The sequence below is a fragment of the Natrix helvetica genome (assembly GCF_964273705.1).
Source record: "Natrix helvetica genome assembly, chromosome: 7".
NCBI lineage: Eukaryota > Metazoa > Chordata > Lepidosauria > Squamata > Natricidae > Natrix > Natrix helvetica.
In genome coordinates, this window is record NC_138558.1 from 65,951,501 (window position 1) to 65,976,691 (window position 25,191).

General features: G+C 42.1%; 1 protein-coding gene across 4 annotated transcripts in view; it reads left to right on the top strand.

Moving 5' to 3' along the window:
- FRYL (FRY like transcription coactivator) overlaps nucleotides 1-25,191 on the top strand; it is a 205,934-nt gene that overhangs the window by 112,466 nt on the left and 68,277 nt on the right. For 3 of the 4 annotated variants that reach the window (XM_081959286.1, XM_081959283.1, XM_081959285.1), the window contains exons 13-24: nucleotides 139-242; nucleotides 360-468; nucleotides 2,218-2,304; nucleotides 3,633-3,804; nucleotides 5,237-5,369; nucleotides 11,987-12,094; nucleotides 13,106-13,343; nucleotides 14,202-14,387; nucleotides 14,468-14,554; nucleotides 18,388-18,656; nucleotides 19,315-19,510; nucleotides 24,049-24,173. In XM_081959286.1, coding sequence (XP_081815412.1) covers nucleotides 139-242; nucleotides 360-468; nucleotides 2,218-2,304; nucleotides 3,633-3,804; nucleotides 5,237-5,369; nucleotides 11,987-12,094; nucleotides 13,106-13,343; nucleotides 14,202-14,387; nucleotides 14,468-14,554; nucleotides 18,388-18,656; nucleotides 19,315-19,510; nucleotides 24,049-24,173 — 1,814 coding nt within the window. The remainder of the gene's footprint in view (nucleotides 1-138; nucleotides 243-359; nucleotides 469-2,217; nucleotides 2,305-3,632; nucleotides 3,805-5,236; nucleotides 5,370-11,986; nucleotides 12,095-13,105; nucleotides 13,344-14,201; nucleotides 14,388-14,467; nucleotides 14,555-18,387; nucleotides 18,657-19,314; nucleotides 19,511-24,048; nucleotides 24,174-25,191) is intronic. The other variant, XM_081959284.1, reaches the window with a different exon arrangement.

Below are 25,191 nucleotides of genomic sequence, written 5' to 3' on the forward strand. Positions count from 1 at the left end.
GTGCCCAGTGTTTTGCCATTGCAGGAACTTGAAGTATAATTTTAGGAATGTCTTGGTTCTTAGAGCTACTACTAAATAATTATCTGCAGTGAGGCTTATGTGCAATAGTAACAGTTTTTTTAAAAATGTTTTTAACAGAATAAAGATCCGAAAATGTCTCGAGTTGCACTGGAATCGCTATATAGATTATTATGGGTTTATGTTATTAGAATAAAATGTGAAAGCAACACTGTAACACAGAGGTAAGCCATTTTTTTCAATGGGCTAAAATGTTGATAATGTTAAAAAAATGCTGTGGCTGCCTTTTGGTAGAAAAATGGGATTTTTCAATATTCTCTTCTACATGTTTCCCTGTACAGCCGTCTGATGGGCATAGTATCTGCACTTTTTCCAAAAGGCTCTCGCAGTGTGGTCCCTCGAGACACACCTCTGAACATATTTGTAAAAATTATTCAGTTCATTGCTCAGGTAAATCCTCTTTATAAAAGCTTTAGCCCAAATGTGATAATTGCCTGAAATATTTCAGAATTTGCTCATTCCCCTGTCTAAACCTTAATGTTCTACAAGAAGTTTTAAGTTACATATTTTTAACCTTCTTAAGAAAACTGTGATGTATATTAAATTGACACACGAGAATCTGCTCAAACTACTCAGAGGTACTGTTAATAAACAGAAGACTTAAAATTTAGGTTTCCATACTTAAAAAATACTATAACTCTGATTTTTGAAATTGTTACATTCCCCCGTGTAGCAGGACTTGCTTATAGGATTTTGGATTATTATTTACATCAATCTGTCAGCCACTTTTGATGTTCAGTCATTTTTGAACACAGTAGCACATACAGTACAAACAGGGGTGGGATTCTACCGGTTCGGACAGGTTTGGGTGAACCGGTAGCTCTGACAATCAGCTGGGAGCGAACCGGTTCGCCCCGACGATCAGATGGGCCCACCTACCTGCCTGTGATATTTTTCTACCTTTTTCTTCTCAGCTGATTTGTGTGGCAGAGCAGATTGCCGCATGAATCAGCTATGTTACTCCTCCGATGAACCCCAGAAGTGAAGATTTTTTCAAACTGCGCATGCGCGCACAAATCGCGCGATCACCAAACCAGTTGTTAAACCAGCAGGATCTCACCATTGAGTACAAAGGATAGAAATCAGCGAAGAAATACAGTTTCCTTTTAGAAATGTTTGTATGCCACTTTGATTTCTACACTGGTAAATTTCTAATAAGCCTCTTATAAAAAAAAGTTTCAACAATTTGAAACCCAGTGATATAAAATATGTAATACTGGCTTGTAGCTGCCTAGGCAGGAGAAAATATTTGAGCTTCAGATAATCTTAAATTTAGGCACATATTTTTGTGGGACATTGATCAACATATGATAGTACAAATATCTTTAAATAATTTACATTACAACTTTTTTTGTCCCAAAGAATTTTTTATTTTTTTATTCTCTTACATACCATTTTAAGTATACATCACATCATTATTATTCTTCTTTACATTTATCATTCTTATACATTTATTATTTCATTTAATAGGTTATAATATACAGTTTGGGTTGCTTTATTTACCATCCCTTCCTTCTTTTGTAACACCACTTTGTTTTCCCTTTCTTTTCTCCCTCCCTTCTCTACTTCCTTCCTTCCTCCTCTCCTTCCCCTTCCTTCTTCCCTTACATCTCCCCTACTCATACTCTTCTCCTTCTTACCCTCTCTCCTTCTCTTTCTCTCCTTTCCATCCTCCTCTCCTTACCTCTTTCTTCTTTCCCCCATCTTCCTTTCATTCTCTCTTCCTCTCTCTCTCTCTCTTTTTCTATTATTGTTAGTGTATATTTCAAAACTCAGTTTATGTTTCCTTGGGATGGTATTTCTGCCAACCCTAATATAATTTAATATCATTTCTTATTCCCTTACCTTCGCTATTCTATCATGTCGTCGTCCCCTTTATACCTCGCTCTTGAATATACTTATATATTTAATATTTTATTTTCTGTTTTCCCCTTAATTTACATTAAAATTTAAATTACCATAATAAATGGGGAAAATGAGAGTAATTTGGGAAGATACATTTTTTCTTAAATAAATAAAAATAAATAAAATTAATTAGATTTATACCAGTTACCATGCAAGTCAAGTTTAGCATTTTTGCTAAAATGGTTTAACATATGTTTATAAAAAGTTTTATATAGTTGTGATTTTTTTTTCTAGGAACGTTTGGATTTTGCAATGAAAGAAATTATTTTTGATCTTCTCAGTGTGGGAAAATCCCCGAAAACCTTCACTATTAATCCAGAGGTAAAAAAGAGAAATTAAAATATTGTATGCAATTTGTGTTTAATAAGATTATAAACACAGACACTGTAATGAGGATCTCCTAGAAATACTACAGATAATTTGACATAGTGGCTAAGGCATTGGGCTAGAAACTGGAAAACTCTTGAGTTCTAATCCCATTTCAGACAGAAAACTAGCTGGGTGACTTTGGACCAGTTAGTCTCTTTCTGCCTAAGGAAGTAGGCACTGGTAAACAACTTCTGAAAAAAGATTAAAAGAAATGGAAAACAAATTCTCAATTCTAAAACTTTGCCTAGTTAGTCCAATTATTTACTATCTATGCTGGTATCTTAATCATTTTTGGATTCTTTGCTAGAGATTGTGGTCACACAAAGATGAGCAAAAGGAAAGCTGTGGGAAACTCTTGTGTTTAAGGATAAGCTCCTTTCTCCTCCAATCTGCCTTTGCAGTTATGAGAAGAAATAAGTCAAGATTTTGTTCTCTTTGGCCAATCCTTTCTTGTGCTAGGCAAACTAACTATTCCAGTTATAACGAACCAATTCAACACACCATCTTAACAATGTAACACTTGTAATGTTTGTGTTAGCAATTGAATAAGGTTTATTTTAAATCCTGAATTTTAATACAATAACACATTTGGAATTGGCTGAAGTGAAACAGAATCCCTATTTCTTCTTTCTGCAAAAAGGAGGAAGAAAGCATATGTGTCTGAAAAAATCTTGACTCGATAGATTTGAGTGTCATTTCCAAAGCCATATATTCTTCCCATACTTGCTGAATGAGCTAAAATTGTCTGGCTTCAGATGTCACACTAAGTCATAAATTGCGGTTTACAAATCATAACAGATGTTTAATGTTGTACAAAGCCAAAATCCATCTTAACAGTTTCTGTAATATAGCCATAATAATATAGTGTGGCCTGGCATCGTTGCACAAATTACTTCATGACATGTGATGTTCCCTCTTCTTGGATATTGGTGGCTAGGTTATTCTAATCATACATAAATGACTCCTTGTAAGGCTGGCTGAGAGAACAAAACCTGACATTTAAAGTATTTTATTATTCATTTAGCCAATAGAAACACAAGAACTGGTCCAGTTTAAAGCAGATTTTAAAAAGTCATTTAGTGCTTAATTTAAGTGAGATGCCATTTGCATGTCTTGGGAGAATTATATTTTATAAAAGAAAAGCTCTATTCTACTAAACATGGATATGGCAGATGAAGATGGGATGGAGAGAGGCTACCTTTATTCATTTTACAACATCAATCTGTGGTATGTTGCAATCCTTGCTGGTCCCTGATAGATGTTCCTCTGTTTTTCTGCAGAGAATGAATATAGGTCTCAGAGTCTTCCTTGTGATAGCAGACAGTTTGCAGCAGAAGGATGGAGAGCCACCTATGCCAACTACAGGGGTTGTCCTTCCATCAGGAAATACTCTCCGTGTAAAGAAAATTTTTCTTAATAAAACTCTGACTGATGAAGAAGCAAAAGTTATAGGTGAGTAATTTATGGTTTGGGAAAGGAATAATGTGTTTATTATTAAAAATAGCAAATGATAGAAAAGTAACTTTTCAAGCACAATCAAATTAACCACATTAATTGCTTATGCTTTTGAGTACTACAATGTTTGGTAGCAGCACTAAATGGTACTGAACAAAGACCTTGTTCTTCATATGCTTATTTTTATTTCACTTCAGTTGAAATTAGATGAAAAGTAAAGTTTTGAAATACTAATCTATAAATATTCTAAGCACCAAAAACATTTGCATAAGTATTTTTTAACTTTGTGAGAAAGCCTTCTTTTTACCTTGAGGAAGACTGGAGGCTCTCCTAACATTACACACATTCATACAGAAACTCAAAATATCAATGAAATATTGTATTATTTTCTGACACTTGGAGTGGTTAATATTTGAGAGAGAACCCATCCAACCTTCAAGCCCATCTATTATAAGTGGAAATTACAAAGGAAAGGCAAGCTTTGGATTTGTTAAGTTCACAATTGTTGTCAGACCTGCCCCAGTCTGATCCTCTAGGGAAGTAAAACACTCAACTCCATTTGATTGAAGCGAAAGGTACTTTTACTAAGAGATGCCCAGTGCAGTAGAGTTGGGCGGAATCTGAAATTCCTGCGCATCAATACAAAACTAACCCCTTAGTTTCCCTGGCCCTCCCCACATGGCCCATCTGTGTGTAGCCAATCGGGCATATTTTGGGAAACGCTGAGATGTTTAGGCTGGTGAAATTCCACTTTCAGGGTAAATGGTCTTGAAGATACCGGCAGATTCGCAAACCCTCTGTTCTTCCTCAGCTGTCATTCCCCCCCTCCCAATTTCCCACCATTGAGGTATACATTTTTATTGCCCATTTGTTCCACCTCCCTTCTCTGGTTCATTGAAGGCAAGATGCCAGCTAGGTGCCAAGCCGAAGGTGGTGAATCTGATAATTGTAATAATTACATTATAGTAATTCATTAGGATTTTTGAAAGAATTAGGTGGTTTACTCCTTTTTTCTTCTGACTTTGTAGCCGACTACCCTGCACCCAATTTTATTGCACTAGTAGTAACAAGTAGAACCCTGGATCTTCTGCCTGAATCTGGAATGCTTCAGAAGTCCAACTGCAGGACCTATTTCTCATTCTGTTCTCAACGTCAACTTTTAAACTGAGAAGTAATACAGTTCTGTTCCTTCAAACTGGATTCAGGGATATTAATAATGTCAGAATAAATTGAATAAATATTTTTAAATGTTTAATCAATATTTGAGTAGGCACATGCCCAATTTAAATTTATGACTTTAAAAATATTTTAAAATAAAACTCAAATAAAACTGGTATTTTGTTTTAAGTAATGTTTACAGGATTTCACTTGTATCTAATAAGATTCAAGAATCATTTAAGAAACAAATGATTTGAACTTATTCTTCCAGGAATGTCAATATACTATCCTCAAGTAAGAAAAGCATTAGATAGCATACTTAGGCATCTAGACAAAGAAGTTGGAAGGCCAATGTGCATGACAAGTGTGCAGATGACCAATAAAGAACCGGAAGATATGATCACGTAAGTAGCAAATTAAGTACAACCAATTCAGTGCAGAGTCATTTTAAACTTTACTTAACATTGGAATGATATCTTTATTAATAAAAAAGTTAATTTTTGGTCTAGATTGCCATGTTTTGCTGCTATGTTTTAACTATTTAACGTTCGAATGTTGTAAGCTGCCCAGTCTTTTCAAGTGGGTAGCCATAATAAATTTAGTAAATAACTATTAATAATTACTATAGCAGTTATAACATTTTGCTAGCAAAAATAGTGGAGAATTACCCAGGCATATTCTAGAAACTATGTGGACGTCACCTGCCAACTTAGTTTAAAACTGACTACAGAATGATATATCAATGAAACCAGACTTCCATAGAGCTTTTAGATCTCTTTATTCTCCTGTGCGCTGCTTGGAGAGTCCAAGCATGGGTTAAATTCAGTCTATTTGCCCAAGGACTGATTCTTTTAGCCACACCTCCTCTCCTCATTGAGGGCCAGTTCAAAAACTCAGTCCAGCCCAGTTCCGACGCGTTTTGGGGGAGTTCCTCAGTCTTTGGACAAATAAACGGAACTCTCCAAAATTAGTTAGAATTTTTGTTATTTTTGTCTGTTAGATAGGGCAAAATTACAGTGTTTAACGAAGATCGCAATTTGACAGCTGAGGGAGTCCGGAGGAATCACTGGTAGAACAGTGTGGTGCGTGGGCGTTTGTCCGGCGGCTGCTGGCGAACGCGGGGGGGGGGGACAGCAGGACGCTTCCTTACCCCCCAGCTGTGTTTAACTTGAAAGACCGCTTGGAGACCTCGGTGGAGGCCCGGAGCGCTGTTTGACAGCTCCCGCTGACTCCGGAGAGGCGCGGTGACCATTTTAAACGTGTTTTTGGCACTTTTTTTCTGGCGGCTGTTTCTAGTTTTGCGCCTTCTCCCTCAGCGCGTAGATGCCGCAGGAGTGGATTGGCCTTAGTTGGGACGCTGGCAAGGTCCGTCCACTCCAACGAAGATCACACCAGCGGCCTGGGAGAGGTTTGACCCCTTGGGGCATTCTCCCATCTATTGAACGCATCTGAGAAGCGCACAGTCATTATCCAGCACTCACGCCTATTACTGGCCTACAGTCCCCGGTCTACTGCTTCCTGATTGAAGACAGCATTCACCTGCAGGTCCTGGTCTACTGATCCCTGATTGAGGGCAGCTCTCGCACCTATTACTGGCCTACAGGTCCCGGTCTGCTACTTCCTGATTGAAGACAGCATTCGCCTACAGGTCCAGGTCTACTGATTGAAGGCAGCTCTCGTGCCTATTACGGTCCTACAGGTCCTGGTCTACTGATTCCTGAGTAAAGGCTAGCAGATGGCTGAGAAGTCCAAAACAGCGACTGAGGACTATGGAGACGGTGAAATGCAATAGGCCAGATTCACTGGTGGTGGAGAAGATGAAGGGTTCCAAGGGGAAGGGAATACCAAACCCAGAGGTGGCAAGGCTTTGTCTAAGGCCAAGGCCCGTAGACACAAGGCCCTTGAAAAAACCTTCGAGAGGGTCAGGAAATTGTCCATCTCCTCTGGGCAGCCATCCAGGGACCCCAGCCCCAAGAGGTTTTTCCTCAGGGATCCCCAGGGTAGTGTAATTCCCCACAGGGCCCGAGGGAATACTTTCAGGCCTCTTCTCCTGCAGCTTCCCTGGGTTACCCAGAGTCGTCCTCTATCCAGGAGGAAATTTGTCCTTTTGGCTGTGATGAGCCTGAAGAGGAGCCTTTCCCCCTTGGACATCCCATCAGGGGAGAATTGGAGTCACCAGGCAACCCAGTGGATGCCAATCTCCCAACCCATATTCAGAGGGCAATCGAGCAGGCTATTGAAAGGGGCATAGAGGCTGGCATCCGTAAGAAGCTCCAGGCCTCAAAAAACTCTCAAGCCAAACCTAGCAAGGGGTCTGTCCCAAAGGGTCAGTCTGTTGATCCTCCATCTCCAGGCACCTCTATAGTCACCGAGGCCTCAGTCCTGGAGGATGATAATGTTGATGAGCGGGAATTTTCTGAGGATGAGACTCCTCCTCCTGAAAAACCTGCTTTTACGGGCCTTTTCCACCTGTCCATTTTCAAGTCCATACTACACAAGGCAAAGGCTTCGACCCAATTGGGCGTAACCAACCAAGGGTCCGCTTCCACTTCGGACTCTCAGGACCTGAAGGAGGGTCTCTTTGATGAGACCCCCCCCCCCCGCAGGACCTGGTTCCAGCTCCCACCATGTTCCTTAACGTAATCCAACGGCAGTGGGCACAGCCAGGCTCCCTGACTAACCCTAGCAGAGTTGATAAGACTCTCTATTCGTTTGAGAGTAAATTGGATGAATTATTACAGTTGCCACTAGTGGACACCCCCATCATTTCTCTCACATCTAATTCAGTTCTGCCAGCCGACCTCCTTAAGGGGCTCAAAGCTGAAGATAAAAAGGCAGAGAAGGCATGTCATAAAACTCACCAAGCAGCCGCTTGGTCTATTAGGGCCTCATCCTCGGCCTCCTTCTTCACCAGAGCCTCACTTCTGTGGCTGAGACAGCTGAGAGCACACCCCCCATCATTGGGATCTAGGTGGAGGCATGACCTTAACAAAATAATTGCAGCTGTGGAGTATTCGGCTGATGCTTCCCTCAATGCTGCCAAATTTGCCTCCCGTGCCCTGGCTTCTAACATCACCTCCCGCCGCCTGCTGTGGCTTTGGCATTGGCAGGCAGACATGAAGGCAAAATGGAAATTGGCATCTGCCCCCTTTAAAGGAAGCCAACTATTTGGGGAGCCCTTGGAGAAGTTTCTAATTGAAGCCAAAGATAAGAGGAAGGTGCTTCCCACCACCTCTAAGAAGCCTGAGAAGAAGGGAAATTCCGTTTTTCGTAGGCAGCCCTTTTGGGGGTCGGGTTTTTCAAACCCGGGCACTTCCTATCAGAGACCATACCCCCAGGGTAATGACAGGGGTCAGGACAGATCCACCTTCAGGGACAGGGGACGCCAACAACAACAGCCCTTCCATCGCCCCTTTCGTGGCGGTTCCAACAACCGCTCCTACCGCAGGTCCAAGTGACCACCAACAGGAGGCTCCCATAGGCGGGCGTCTCCAACTCTACGCCTCCCATTGGGAACAGATCTCCATGGACGCCTGGGTCCTCAACACCATCAGGCAGGGCCTTACACTGGAGTTCCTTTCCTTCCCTCCCAGAATGTTTGTCAGGTGTCCTGTCCCCTCCTCTCCCCTCAAAAAGGAACGCATGCAGGCCAAGATCCATCATCTCGTACAGATAAATGCGATAGAGGCAGTCCCCGTAGAGCAGGAAAGAGAGGCGTTCTATTCTATTCCTGATCTCCAAAAGCTCCAGGGGGTGGAGGGCCATTCTGGACCTCAAGCTCTAAACCGACATCTGGCCTACAAGCATTTCAAGATGCAGTCGCTGCAGACCATCATGAGTTGCATCAGACGAGGGGACAGGCTGACCTCGATAGACCTGGAGGAGGCATACCTGCACATCCCCATACGCAGGTCTCACAGAAGGTTCCTCAGGTTTTTCTACGATGGCAGGCATTACCAATACAGAGCCCTTCCTTTTGACCTGTCGTCGGCGCCAAGGACCTTCACGAAGATCTTGGTGGTGGTGCCGGCACATCTACGCTCTCGTCCAATACGACTTCTCTGCTACCTGGATGACATTTTGATTCAATCAACGTTGTCTGAACAGGCCATCAGAGATGTCCAGCTCACAATCTCCACGCTACAACAGCACGGGTTTTCGGTAAACGAGAAAAGAGCCAACTGCATCCGTCCACCCGCATCCTGCATCTCGGTGCCCTCATCGACTCGGAGCGTTGCAGAGTCTTCCTCTCGCCAGATCGCCTGCGCCACCTCACAACCTGCGCCCAGGAGGCAAGAGTCAGACAGTGGAGTTCCATCGTCTCCCTGACCCAGCTGCTGGGTCTCATGATCTCCTGCATCAACATAGTGCCCTGGGCTCACCTACATGCTCGCGAACTTCAGTGGCTTCTTCTCCCCATCCAAAGGGCGAAGGACAACAACTCCCCCAGGCAGATCAAACTTCCCCTGAAGGTAAAGCGGTCTCTTCGTTGGTGGGAGTCCCAAGCAGTGATGAAGGGTTGCCTCTTCAGGGAACCAGAATGACTGGTGATCACCCCCGACGTGAGTCTCCAGGGATGGGGTGCGCACTTTCAAGAGCAAGTGACGCAAGGGAGGTGGTCACAAAGAGAGACGACACAGAGCATCAACCTATTGGAGCTGTGGCTGGCACTATGCCACTTCCAGAAGGACATTGTGGGCCAGCATGTGTTGCTCCTCACAGACAATATAGCAACAAAGGCCCACATCAACTGCCAAGGGGGCACCAAATCCAGAACCCTCAGGGGGGAAGCAGAATCTCTAGGGAGTTGGGCGGAGCATCATCTGGCCTTAATCAAGTCAGACCACATCTCTGGAATGGACAATGTGTGAGCGGACTGGCTGAGCCGGACGACCATCGACAACATGGAGTGGAGTCTCCACCCGGACTCATTCCATCAAATCACCCTCCGGTTCGGTATTCCGCTGATCGATCTCTTCGCCAGCCCAGGGAACGCCCAGCTCCCGAGATTCTTTTCAAGGTACAGCACACCACAAGTGGAAGGAATCAATGCCCTTCGCTGCCATTGGCCGAGAGGACTCTTGTACGCGTTCCCTCCGCTCCCCCTCATACCTCAGGTGGTCCAGAAGATCCTGGACGAAGGAGCAGAAGTACTTCTCATAGCTCCGCATTGGCCCAGGAGATCCTGGTATGCGGACCTAGTCAGCCTCTCTGTCCGCAGACCCTGGAAGATAACACTGGACCTTCTATCCCTAAGCCAGGGGGCCATAGTTCACCCAGATCCCGGCTGGCTCCAGTTAGCCATCTGGTCCTTGAGGGGAACCACTTGAGAAAGGACAAATTCTCTGACAAGGTCATCTCTACCATCCAGGTATCATGACGCCCCTCTACTACACGCATCTATGACGCCACTTGGGTCGCCTTTGACTCCTGGTGCTGCTCTCAAGGTGTGATTGCAGCTTCTGCTACCATTCCACAAATCCTTGACTTTCTGCAACACAGTCTGGACAAAGGCTTGGCGCCCAACACTCTTCGTCGCTAAGTAGCTGCCTTGTCCACCGTCTTGACTAGTCATTCCACAGTCTCCTTGTCGCAGCATCCTCAGGTGAAAAGCTTCCTAAAGGGAGTTTCCAACTTGGATCCACCTGTTATTCACAGATTCCCCACGTGGGATCTTCCATTCGTCCTCAGAGCACTGACCAAGACCCCATTTGAGCTTATCAGGTCCATCAGTCTCCGTCATCTGACCTTGAAGGTTGTCTTCCTCATTGCCATCACATCAGCTAGGAGGGTGTCGGAGCTGGCAGCACTCTCGGTTCGTGAGGACTTGTGCATTATTCATACGGACCGTGTTACCCTCAGACTTGATCCGACCTTTCTGCCAAAAGTGAACTCACTGTTTCACAGGTCTCAGGAGGTGATGCTCCCTAACTTCTGTCCTCACCCGCAGCATCCTAGAGAGCACACCTGGCACAAGCTAGATGTGAGGCGCACTCTCCGCAGGTACATCAAGTGGACTGAGACCTTTCGTCGTTGAGAAGCACTCTTCATTTCTTTTCATCAGGTTCGATGGGACGGAAGGTCTCTCCTTCCACTATATCTTGATGGTTGAAGGCTTGCATTAAACTGGCCTACATGCAACAGGTGTTAGATACTCCCTCCCCCCCTGGTGTTGCAGCAAGACAATAGTAGTTTCCACTCAGGTCCTCTCTTGTATAGGAACAGAAAGGCCCCTGATTGGCTGGAGCGCTGGACAGCTCCCCTTTAAAAAGGGAGCTGCCCGACCATGTATTCAGTGGATGCCTGTCCTTATATCAATAAAGAGCTGTTGTTATCGCTAGCCTTTTGTGCCTTTCATTACCCGATCTAACAACAGGGCAAGGAGGTACCTTCTAGGATGACAGCTCACTCGACCAGAAGCGCTGCCACCTCAGCGGCTTGGGCAACTCAGAACCAGATACCATTCTGGTACGGTGCTCCAGAGGGCCCATCCACCCGCCCGAGCTCCTTACCTGTCTTTTAAGGCTTCCGCTCAAGCGCATGGCACGTACAGCGCCTGCGCAATGCTCCACAGAGCTGCTGGAGCGCTGCGGAAGTGCTAAGACACATGCGTGCATTGTGCACGTGTGCGCGTGCATTGCACGCGTCCAAGTGGATGCCGCCGGGCCCGTTCCAACCAGTATGGTTGGAACGGGATCCAGAACCCACCACTGGTTTAGTGTAATAAGCCATTGTTTCAATCAGGGCTTAATCATTTTATTTATATATGTATTTTATTTATATATGAGCAAAGCCGAGCACGAAGCCGAAGGCACCAGCCTGAATATGGCGAGTGGGACCTCATTTAAACGTCGCCAAGATACTCTCAATCTTACACGGGAAAAGACCCGAATACGCCAAATATATATAATTGTTTATCTGTTTCTGTAGATCAGTTAAAATATATAATACTTCAGTTGGTGTGGATATACAATCCATGTAGTCACTGTGAAATAAACCCATGTGATATTCTCATTCACAGTGGTGAGAGAAAACCAAAAATTGATTTGTTTAGAACTTGTATTGCTGCTATCCCAAGACTGATACCAGATGGAATGAGCAGAAATGACCTTATTGAACTGCTTGCAAGGTAAGACTAGCCTGGTTTTTACTGGAGTGAACAATGGTCTTCAGCAAGTTCCCTAGAGAGGCCATTGTATCCTCAGACATCTCTGTTTTATCTCTTTGTCAAACTTTTAAGATGAAATTATTATATTTTTTAAAAAATGAGAGTCTGGAATATTTCATTATCATCATTAGCTCCAAGAGTTCCTTTTATCCCCCAGATTGTCATTAGAAAATAAAATAGTCTTAGAAAATCAAAATTATGAATAGTTGGAGATTCCTCAGATATTTACAAAAGATCATTTTTTGAAATTATGGAACTATTCTGAAAAATACCTTCTAAAATACAATCTAAAATATACATTCTAAGATGAAAACAAAATATTCTCATTTGCTGCTTAAAATGTAAAAAGTTAGCAGAAGGTATTCCACGATCAAGGCTTATCTACAAATATTGGCGACTCATTAAAGTTAATATAAATGTTGGGTTCAGGTAGATTTCAATGAATGAGCAGGTTCATACAGGAGAACTTAACTCTTCATTTATATGGGTCTGCTCTAGGTAGAGTTTTATAGTTTCAAATTGTACCTTAGAATTTGAATTGGATTTAAACAAATCACAGCTTCATCTATTGTCTGGCAGATATGTGGTTCAGATCTGGTAGACTGCTGATCTGGGATGGCTATAGGCAAATCAATAGTACCTATGCTAGTGATACACAAAGTGTATTTAATTCTGAAGTAATAAGGAAGAATACAAATAGTGAAAGGATAGGAGTTAATTTCAGAGAGTAGAAGAACTTGAGAAAAGAGTGAACTTACAATTTACTTCTGGTTTCAGAAATAATTTAATTACAATTAAACCAATTGAAGTTCTGTATCTGTACCAGGCATCATTGCTAAATATGCATAATGCAAGGATTGCCAAATTACCATTCCAACCCTGTATATTGCCTTTCATCTTCTTCAGACTTAACTTGTTTTTATAATAGGCTAATTCTTCATGGGTTTCTAAAAAATAAAACATTGTCAACAGGCTGACCATTCACATGGACGAAGAACTGCGTGCACTGGCTTTCAATACTTTGCAAGCATTAATGTTGGATTTTCCAGATTGGCGGGAAGATGTTTTGTCAGGATTTGTTTATTTTATTGTCCGTGAAGTCACTGATTTGCACCCTACTCTCCTGGACAATGCAGTTAAGATGTTAGTGCAGCTGATCAGTCAGTGGAAACAAGCAGCCCAAATACAAAACAAGAACCAAGAAACTCAGGTACAATTATACTGTATAAATTTACCGTATCTTTTGCACTCTAAGACACTCTGGACCATAAGACGCACTTAGCTTTTGGGGAGGAAAACAAGAAAAAAATCTGCCTGCCTCCCAGCATCCATCAGTTTTCATCTGGCTAGCATCCTTACAGCAAACAGCCTGTTCAGCTCCAGCATGTTATCGCAGCCTGGTTTAGCACGAGCAGCTGATTGGCAGTTGGAATGGCCTCCAGGAATACCGCCAATCAGCTTTTCCAGGCTGCGGGAATCGTCGCCACCCATCGCCGCTTCAGTATGTCCTATTTTCAGCCTACACATGCCCTGTTTTTGGCCTGTTCCAGGTGATGGGGATTGCTGCCGGTGGTGGTGATAGGTGGCAGCAATCCCCACCACCTGGAACAGGCCAAAAACAGGATGTGCGGAGGCAAAAAATGGGGCATGCGGAGGCAAAAAATGAGGCACGGGAGGATGAAAACGGCCAAAGGGTGGGGGGCAGTGGTTGGGCGGGGCTTCAACAACATTCGCTCTATAAGACGCACAGATATTTCCATCCACTTTTTTTGGGGTGGGGGAGTGCGTCCTATAGTGCGAAAAATGCGGTATGTCTTTTAATTGAGTAATGAATTCCCATGAATGTGGGCATTATGTTAGATATGTGAATACATGGATGATTGAGCTGTGCAACTATTGGTCTTGTTCTTGTAAGGTGCCTGACCCTTATTACATTGGATGAAAATGTTGTCCCATTTGTTTGCATGGCAGTAAAAGTGCCCATTATGTGGCCCTATGTATTTGGAAAGCATAAATACAAATGAATAGATCCCATTGATTTTAGTAATTTCTGTTTCTCACCTTTTAGCGTGGCGTAGCCAATGGAACTACTCCTACCCTTTCCCTGGAAAGGACCCCTTATTCTAATGTGTTCCATGTGGTTGAAGGCTTTGCGTTGGTTATCCTCTGTAGCACAAGATCTGCCACTAGAAGACTAGCTGTCAGTTGTCTTAAGGAAATAAGAGCTCTCTTCACCGTTTTAGACATGACTAAGGTAAGCAAATTGTTATGTGTGTCTGTGTTTATCTTAATGCGGTCTTGACTTTGTCATGTATCAGATATTTGTGTTCTTAGGGTGATGATGAGTTGGCCATAGATGTAATGGACAGATTGAGTTCATCAATTCTGGAGAGTTTCATACATCTCACTGGGGCTGACCAGGTAAGATTCACTCTTTAGAAATCATGAAGAATAACAAATGCTTAATGATGGATTAATTTTCTGCTTTACTTAATACATATAATGCACATTATAATGTATAGGTAGTCCTCGACTTATAACCATTCATTTAGGGACTATCTGAAAAAAGAGGCTTATGACCTGGTTTCACACTTGCAACCATTGCCACATCCCCAGGATCATTCAACCATCTGGCAACTGGCATGTATTTATGACAGTTGCACTCTCCTGGAGTCATGTGATCATCATTTGTGACCAGATGGCTTCTGATAAGCAAAGTCAATGGGGAAGCCAGATTCTCTTAATGAATTAGATAAAAACTGCACTGATGGACTTAACTGTGACAACAAAGGTCATCTTTCTAAACAACTGTCTTGTTTAGCAACAGAAATGTTGGGCTCAATTGTGGTTGTAAGTTGAGAACTACCAATACAGCAAGCCTTGTACAGGGAGTCCTCGACTTACGATCGCAATTAAGCCTAAAAGTTATGTTGTTAAGCAAAACATTTGTTAAGTGAGTTTTGCTCCACTCTACCACCTTTCTTGATTCAGTTGTTAAGTGAATCAGTGCAGCTGCTAAGTTAGTAACCCAGTTCTTAAATGAATCTGGCTTCCTCATTGACTTTGCTTGTCAGAAGGTCACAAAACGGGATCACATGGGAATGCTTCAAAGGTCGTAATTGTGAAAAACGGTCATATGTCCATTTTTTCAGTGCCATTGTAACTTTGAATGGTCACCAAATGAACTGTAAGTCGAGGGCTACCTGTACCTACTGAAATAAATTTTGAACACTACTTCTTAAATCCCAAAAAGCCTATAAGCCTAAGCTCAGTGTTTTAAGCCTAATTGCAATATTGACCCTTTCCCATGATTACATGAATGGAGAGATGGTGTTCATTGAGAATTGTAATCCCAAAGGTACTTTTTCTGAATTGAAGAAGCTTCTTGGATGAGAAGCAAGACTTCTTCAAGGAAAAACAAAGTCCTGTTGCCTTTTGAAAAAGTACCTTTGGAACTGTCATGACCTGGATGACTGAGAATCTCCATAGACATTGAGAATAGTAGATGCTGCTGGCAATGATTGAATGGGTGGGAGATGCAAATAGTTGCAGACATGGCTTCAAAAATGGAAATGGCCGGGCCCGGCCTCATTCCTTTTCTGTCCTGTATTTTTTCCCCTGTTTAGTTGCCTCTTTCTCTCACCTCATCAGTTTGGTTCATCACTTTCTCTTCATTTCCCTTCTAGTGCAACTATCCCTTCCCTTTCCCCATCTCAACATGCTGTTTTTTCCTTATATTTTACTGGTTTTCTTCTGGAAGGAGGGAAGAGTCTCTTTGCTTCTGTGAGTAAGAGAGAATGATCACTATATGCACGTAGGGAAATAATGTTATACAGGGTGGTTTATTATACAGGTAATAGTTTTAATGCATAGCTATTAAAGTGTAGCTTCAAGCACATACTTGAATACAAGTACAACGCTCACATATGGGGGAGGGGGTACTGTAGAAGTTGGCAATTGGTAGGCTGAGAAGGTGGGCAAATGTTTATCCGTGTTATATATTTCTTCCTTTCTGTATTGTTTGAAGGATGATGCTGATGAAGTATTACATTTAGGATTGTCTTTCTGGTTGATAAAATAATCAGTCTGAATAATAGACAGCTTACTTTGGCAAATGAAATTGGAATATTTACTTTTCTTCAATGCTATCCCTAGTCCTCACTTAAAACTGAAAATTTGGGTGTCTCTTGTCTATGTAGTAGCTGTTGCTGCTCATTTTCAACATAAATGCAGCCCGCGAGCATGCACTTGCTCACTGCTTACACAAGTGAGGATGCGTGTGCGCATTCACCGGCCATTTCCGTGGCTTGTTTACAATCCCCTCATGGATCACAGGTTGGAGACCCCTGCTGTAGACTCTAGAGAGGGTTGAACTTTTATGCTGTAATAGACTGAGAGATCATCCAAGCTCTGGAATGAGATGCCTCAAGAATGCTGTTGTCATCTAAACCAGGGGTGCCAAGGCCGGATCCAGCCTGCAGAGGGCTTAAATCTGGCCTGCGATGCTTCTGCCAGCTTCTGTTTTTGCCAGCAGAGCAGTGGTGGGTTCCTGCCAGATCGCACCGGATCGCGCGCGCTCCCTTTCGGCGCTAAACCCAGATCGCTCGCTCCCTTTCGGCGCTAAACCCGGAAGTACGGTCTTGCCCCGCCCCTGGCGACGCGACGACGCTTGCCTGCGCTCCACCAGCTCGGCTGGGAACGGAGACGTTTCTCTGCTCAGCAATGTCTTCAGTGGAGTGGTGGCAGCCTGGCACCCTAACCCTAACCCTAACCCTTTCAGGCGCTCCGCTCCGCTGAGGAAACGTCTCCGTTCCCAGCCGAGCTGGTGGAGCGCAGGGAAGCGTCGTCGCGTCACCAGGGGCGGGGCAAGACCGTACTTCCGGGTTTAGCGCTGAAAGGGAGCGCGCGATCCGGTGCGATCCGGCAGGAACCCACCACTGCAGCAGAGGGTTGCCGGAGGCCGTCCCAGCCAAACACGGAGCTTGGGAGCCCATTTTCGCTGGCAGAGCGCTTGGGCTTACAGGCACCCCCAACCCAAGTGATGTTGAGCTGGGCACACCCAACCCTGCCCCCAAAGTCAAACACAGCCCTGATGCGGCCCTCAATGAAATCGAGTTTGACACCCCTGATCTAAACTGAAATCTGAAGATACTTTGAAAATTGCAATTTTAAGTTTCAATCATACTTTAAATTAAAGCTTGTGAATGACTCCTGGGAATGAACAAGTTAAATCAAAGCTAAACAGAGAATTACAGTAGAAAGCCAGGCTCTGAAATTGGGATTTAACTAATTTTGAAACATCAGGTTCACAATTTATGAGTGTTCCCTGATATTTTTGTTGGCATAGACAACAAGTAACATTTTAATAAAATTGTATTTAGCAAGTCATTACCTATCTTTCTGAACCAGCCTGATCTCAGAATAACTATGTAGGTCTTCATTTTATTCATTAAATGTATATGCAACCTGTCTCACTATGATTTGGGAAGCCTACAAATGATGCAATGATAAACATAAAGACAATTACAATTGAAAAGAGTTTACATAAGAGCTAAGACTAAAGGGACTGACAGCACAGGGATGAAATCTTATCCGTTCAACCATTCTAGCAAGGAATACACACACACACACAGACACAGACACACCCACACCCACCCATATGCTATTTCAGCATGGGGCTATTTCTGAAGGGCTAATTCGTTCATGTACTGAAATACCTGCATTGATAACATTCTATAGTCCCCGTACATTAAGAAAAATTGTTTTAAAACAGCTAGAGATTACTGTCTTTCCCCCCACTTCTAAGGGAATGATAATCTTATTTTGGACACTTGTTTGTGTTCTCACCATCAGAGATGTAATGACCCCAATATCTTAATTGTGTAAAATTATGTTTTCCAGCCTTTTCTTATTTTCTTTGAAAATCCCCGAGTTCCTTTGTCACCTCTGCTAATGTTAATACGATTACTAATTACAATTAGTAATTTCTAATAAGAGGGAGCATTTGTGTTGGAGAGGCGACCAGTATAAGAAAAATGTGTCTATTGCTCTGTAAACTGTGATCTGACTGAATTTACCTAAAAAGAATATTTTCATCTTTTTCCAAATATGGTACTTGGTTTTTGTTTTTCCACATAAGTCATTTTCATTTTGCAATGGGAATAGCCTTAGTTTATGTGTGCCCGTAGCTTCAGATACCATTTTTAAAGCATTTTCGGTGAGCTAAATTAATCTATTTTTGTTTCCATACACAGACTATGTTATTGTACTGTCCCAGTTCAATAGATTTACAAACATTAATTGACTGGAGCTCTTCTCCTATCAGCCACCAATTTGATGTCATCAGTCCATCACATATATGGATATTTGCACATGTGTCTCAGGGTCAGGACCCCTGGATTATTAGCCTTTCCAGTTTGATGAAACAGGAAAATCTTCCAAAGCACTGTCCCACCGCCGTGAGCTATGCTTGGATGTTTGCTTATACCAGGCTCCAACTGTTGTCTCCCCAGGTTGATATAAAGTAAGTCACCCTTTAATACAACGAAGTACTTTCATGTATATGGAGAAAACAGGCTGAAAAAAAAAATAGCTTATATTTTAATTCAGTGAAAAATGTAGGATTTTTCAGAAGAATGTGGAATCCTAAAGTAAACTTATTTTTGCAGTGCTATCAATTCATATTTTAATATTGTTTTTAAATACATAGCTGAACTTAAATTGCTAACTTTATAACTGACTGTAATACAGATAATCCTCATTTAGCGACCAAAATTGGAACCAGCAACTGCAAAGCAGTCAGTAAGTGAAGCGGCAAGTGTGTTTTAGCTTTGCTTTGCAGACCTGCGAAAATCATAAACGCAACGATCGGCTGTAAAAATAATTTCTACCACTACTATAAGTGCACTAAACAACTACCTGTGTTAGAATTTTCACAGGAGTCAGAGAAATTGTAACAAGCCACCCCTGTTGTTCTCTTGCAATAGAAACAATATTTTAGGAATACAAAGATTCTTTTAAAATCTCCTCCCAGGCCAGAGTAATTATTGTAGTAGTATATACATATAAACCTCGGTTGTGATATTTTGCTTAAACATTGATTCTCATTTAACCTTAAATATTCAATGCATTGCAACATTTTCTCCTTCAAACCTTTCATTCTCCCCCCCCCCCCTTAACAGCAGCCCTGTGAATGCCAAGAAAGTAAATACTGCCATCAGCAGCGATTCCTACATTGGACTCTGGAGAAACTACCTGATTCTTTGTTGTAGTGCCACAATGTCTACGCCATCTTCTGCATCCACAGGTTCCGTCAGGTGCTCCCCTCCTGAGACGCTGGCGTCCACTCCAGATAGTGGCTACGGCATTGATTCAAAAGTATGTCCATCAAGTGCATTAAGCAATTTATATTTCTGTTCCTTTTATGCAGTTTGGATTTATTTTCTCCTTATTGAAGTATTACAAGAGTGTACGGCTATTGCAGGGGTGTCCAAACTTGGGAACTTTAAGACTTGTGGACTTCAACTCCCAGAATTCCCCAGCCAGCATGGCTGGCTGGGGAATTCTGGGAGTTGAAGTCCACAAGTCTTAAAGTTCCCAAGTTTGGACACCCCTGGGCTATTGTGTTTCATTTTCTTGTTCAATTATTGGAAATAAAATTCAGAAACCCAATGTCATTCTTTTTTTAAAAAAAAAGATCTACCATATTTTTCGGAGAATAAGACGCACCCTTTTCCCTCAAAAAGGGGGCTGAAAATCTGAGTGCATCTTATACACTGAATACAGCATTTTTTGCCTCCCGAAACCCTGCCCACTTCACCAAAATGGCCGTGCATAGCTTTTAGAAGGCTTTCAGAGAGCTCCTGGGGGCTGGGAAAGGCAGAAATGAGCGAAAAAACGACCTGTTTTTTGCCCCCCAGCAGCACTCTATAAGCTTCTAAAGGCTATCCATGCCTTTTTTTGATTAAAAAAAAAACAGGGCTGTTTTTGCGAAAAACTGGCTGTTTTTTGCTAGTTTTTGGCCCCCCAACCCCCAGGAGCACTTTATAAGCCTCCTAAGGGCTATTCATGTCATTTTTTTGGAAAAAATGGGTCTATGTTCGTGAAAAACAGGCCGTTTTGGGGAGGTTTGCAGAAACTTTTTTTTTAATTTTCCTCTTCCAAACCTTGCTGCGTCTTATACTCCAAAAATACGTTATTTGTCAGCATAGGGAAAGCTTAGCATAGGGAGAGCTACAATTTTTTTAAAAACCTCTTGTTACTTTTCTTCGTAGAAATGATTTATTATATGTGTTTTCCCTGCAAAAGAATGCTTGTATTTTTTTTCTTATTTGAAATTTCATTTTGTCGTATTTATTTTACCTTATCAAATAAAAGAATCCCTAGGGCCTTGATTTTAAGCTCATTCCATTTGACTGTCAGTTAAGCTGTCAGTTTTGTTAGTGAAGCTCCAAATTGTATTAGAAATGAATGAGTTACTGTTTGGATACACAAGCTCTCAGATAAGCTGGTCTTTGCAGAGGAAATAGTCAAAGCTGAATCCCATAATTTTATTTATTTTATTTATCAAACTTAGGTATACTGTCCATCTCACTTACAGAGTGACTCTGGGCACTTTACAGCTAAAAGCATATAAAATAAAATAGAATATTCTTTATTGGCCAAGTATGATTGGAGACACAAGGAATTTGTCTCTGGTGCACAAGCTCACGTACAAACAACAAAGTGATAAGTCATAGATCATAAATCATTGTTCCAATCATAAGATATAAACAACATGCAACAAATCGAGGGAGGGAGGGAGAGATTCTTGTGTATAGTGTGCACCATGCCTCCTAGCACCTCCCTCACCAACCTGAGGCACCCTGTCACCAACCATCAGGATCTGAGCTCTGTTTCTGGACCGTTTTGGAGAGGATGCCATCTTTCCTCCCACTGCAGAAGAAAATTCCTTACTTACAATGTAGAAGCCGAGCTGAAATGACTAGGTTTTGAGCTCCCGTTTCTTCGTTCCTCCAAAAGAGTTCAGCTCCTCTCGGCAGGCAGCTCTTTCAGCCAACCTCCAGATACAAGAGGGAGTCCTCACAACAGGCAGCAGCCACTTGCCATATTTCCTGCCAGTTGGCATTTTCGAGAACCTGACAGAGAAAAATTACAAATGGCAATCGCATGATCACAGGGGGCTTGGCAAATGGTTGTAAATGCAAACAGGTTGCCAAGCATCCAGATCATGGTCATTTGATTATGTAGGGGAGGGAGGATGCATAGCGTTTTATAATGGCCAGAAGTGCTTTATGATCTACTAGCTGGATACCCGGGCTTCGCGATGAAACTATGTGATCAGGCTATGCAGGAGACATTCGGTTCACAACCCGTTGGCTCAGTAGTGGTCGGTGATTGAAACACATAAGGGAATATATCCCCCAACACCTTCAGTCTGAAAGCAGTTCCATAGGTAGAAGGCGTAGACATTTTGGTGAGGTACCGACTTTTAGTACTGTAAGGAGTCCCCTACCGCTCCTGAGTGAAGGAGTGGAAGTCTGCCATCTTGAACTGAGGTAATGGAATGTGAGGCAAGTGGCAGTCTGAACAGAGTTATTTTCAGGTGGGGAAGAGGAGTAGAATGCCTAACTCGTTAGCTTCAGAGCATGTTAATATAAGGCAAGTGGCAGTTGGAACAGAGTTCTTATCAGGTGCGGAGGGGAAGTAGAACTCCCTAGCACCAGAGCATGTTTGAGTTTGAGTTTGAGTGTATTAAATTTATAAACCGCCCCCTCTCCCCGCAGGGACTCGGGGCGGTGTACAGACAGTACATATATAAAAACAACAAAGCACCACACGAAACCCCAGACAAACAACGTAAACATACAGTCTGTATATTAGCCCAAACTAATTAATAGTAAAAACAATCTAAAACCAATTTAAAATCCCAAAATTTAAAATTTAAAAAGCCATCCAGGAAGGTCAGTAATAAATGTTACTTGTGATTAAAATTGGGCCAGGCCGGCTAGTCAGAACAGGTGGGTCTTGAGTTTCTTACGGAAGGAGCGGAGATCAACGGTAGTTCTAATATCGGGGGGGAGGTCGTTCCAGAGGGTTGGGCCCATCACAGAGAAGGCCCTACTCCTGGGCACCGCCCGCCTGCATTGCTTAGCGGAAGGTACCCGGAGAAGTCCCTCTCTGTGAGAGTGGATTGGTCGCAGGGTCAATTACTGTTAATTACTGTATAAGAAATACAAATGATCTGATGGTCGTTTTGAAAAATCCTTTCTTAGCGAGCACTTAGAAGCCAAGAGGAACGTACATGCCAAATTTCAAGTTTGTAGGCTTTACGGTTCTAGAGATTTCATATGAGCGACTGGTATTTGGCTTTTTTATATATAGATAAAGCATTCTTTTTGAGACCTTGGTAACTTCAAATGGTTGTTAAACAACCAGTTTTAAGTCCACATCTACCTGCACAGAGATGAAGTTGTATTTGTTTCGTAGATGAAACTGTGAAGTCAGCTACGAGTGAGCCACAAAAACCCAGATTTATTTTTAACATAACCCAAAGAACTGTACCTACTCATAAAATAACAAGGAAAAGAATATAGGGGGAAATAGTATTTTTTTAAAATTTATACAGTACTAACAGGTGTGCCTCATGCTTCACAAAAAACAGTTAAGCAGATAATCCCCAAGAATTTGCAGTCCATAATTTAGATGTGGAGAAATGAGTGACTGTTGAAATAAACAAGAGGAGGACAGGAAAGGAAGTGATAGGAAGTAAAATGTCTGCAAGTTGCATGAAGACTACTCAGAGCCCTCATTACCAACTGAAAAAGAAACATCTCTAAAGAGAATGAGAAGTCTAAGGGTATCGTAATTAGTGAATTTTCTATTGTTACAATCATTGCAATTCATTTGAAGTGCAACAGTTACACAAGGAGGCTCCTAATAAGGCTAGTTAGTCTCTTCTTTCACCTTGACTTTTTGTGTGTGTACCATTGAATACCAATAGGCAATGCAAACAGATCTTGAAGTACATTATCTTGAAATTATCTTCCAAACCTCTCCCAGTTCCTTCCCTTTGCTTGAGGCTAGATCTTAAATGCATGAAAACCCTGCACCAATAGAGAGGGAGGATTGACATTCTTCCTAATGTCCAGTCACTCTGCATATGCCTGTTGCAGTTATGTGTCAGCTTAAAGTGGGAGGAGCATCTATGAAGATTCTCTTCGCTTGATGGATGGGATTGAGTATGTGTCGAGGAAATCTAACTTTTTTTCTAAGATGTAAACTAAAAGCAGTTTTTTAAACTATTTTTTAACTGATTGAAAATGAAAACAGAATTCATATGATGTCATTTTCTACAATAAAATTTGGTAAAAACATGAGGCAATTAGAATCGATGAAATAGATACGTTACAAAAAGACATATAGCTGAATGCAAAAATAGATAAGTTATTGGGTTTCAGAATCCTCTTAAAAGCTGTTTAAGAAAAATAGTTGAAGCTGAAGACTTTGGAAGTGTTTATTGAAATGTTTTATGGCACCAAGATTCCATGCACTTATTCATAAAATATGGATTAACTAACAAACTCAGCATGTAATTTTTGGCTTATATCTATAAATATACAGTGTAATAATTGTTTAGCTTTGGGGAGAAAATCATTTCTTTTCTGGGCTTAATTGATTCATATGGTACCAGGAAAAACATACAGCAAGGTTTAAAGCAAACATTGAAAATATCAGATATGTTTGTAACATTCAAATAACTTGTGAAACCTTGTATACCACAGAACCTTTGTACGTGTAGGGATGCTTTATAATTCTTCCTACCTGTCTTTAATTTCTTGAGCATTATTACAGTTTAACCTAACACCAATCTGATTATGACACTAAGTAAAAAGGATTGCCTTTTTTGTTTCCAGATAATTGGTGTACCATCCCCTTCATCTTTATTTAAGCACATTGTTCCAATGATGCGCTCTGAGAGCATGGAAATTACAGAATCCCTTGTGCTGGGTCTTGGCAGAACGAGCCCAGGGGCTTTTAGGTAAATGTTTTTAAAGTATCTATTTTTGCTGCTGGCTTGGAAGAAAATAAAGCACAACAATCCCATCCTTTTGTAAAACGAATCTTGTTGTTTTTCCTAATGCTAAATAGTATGCAAATAAATACAAACAGTAAAGTGAGTGGGAAAACCCTACAGTTCACAGAACTTTCTGGTGGCCGATTCATATCGCTTAGCAACAGAGCCTATCGCCTTTTGATCCCATCATATTTCTTGTTCAAGAATTATACATTGTGGGAGTTTCTTCCTACATTGATAAGAAATATTGGCAATTCTAAAAACAGCCAGTATATTTTTAGTATCCAGTTTTATAAAAGAGATACATTTTCAATCCCTTTCATCTAGTTTCCTTCATAAAGGAAGTTTGTCCAATTTCTACCCCCAATGGGTTGTTCCAGGCTTTGTGTGATATATCAAGGACTGCATATCAAACTGGATGGAGTAAGGATATACACTATATTGCCAAAAGTCTTCGCTCACCCATCCAAATAATCAGAATCAGGTGTTCCAATCACTTCCATGGCCACAGGTGTATAAAATCAAGTAGCTAGGCATGCAGACCTTCAGATTAGCTCAAGAACACTGCGCAGAGAGCTTCATGGAATGGGTTTCCATGGCCGAGCAGCTGCATCTAAGCCATACATCACCAAGTGCAATGCAAAGCGTCGGATGCAGTGGCGTAAAGCATGCCGCCACTGGACTGTATAGCAGTGGAAACACGTTCTCTGGAGTGATGAATCGCACTTCTCCATCTGGCAATCTGATGGACGAGTCTGGGCTTGGTGGTTGCCAGGAGAACGGTACTTGCCTGACTGCATTGTGCCAAGTGTAAAGTTTGGTGGAGGGGGGATTATGGCGTGGGGTTGTTTTTCAAGAGCTGGGCTTGGCCCCTTAGTTCCAGTGAAAGGAACTCTGAATGCTTCAGCATACCAAGACATTTTGGATGATTCCATGCTCCCAACTTTGTGGGCACAGTTTGGAGCTGGCCCCTTCCTCTTCC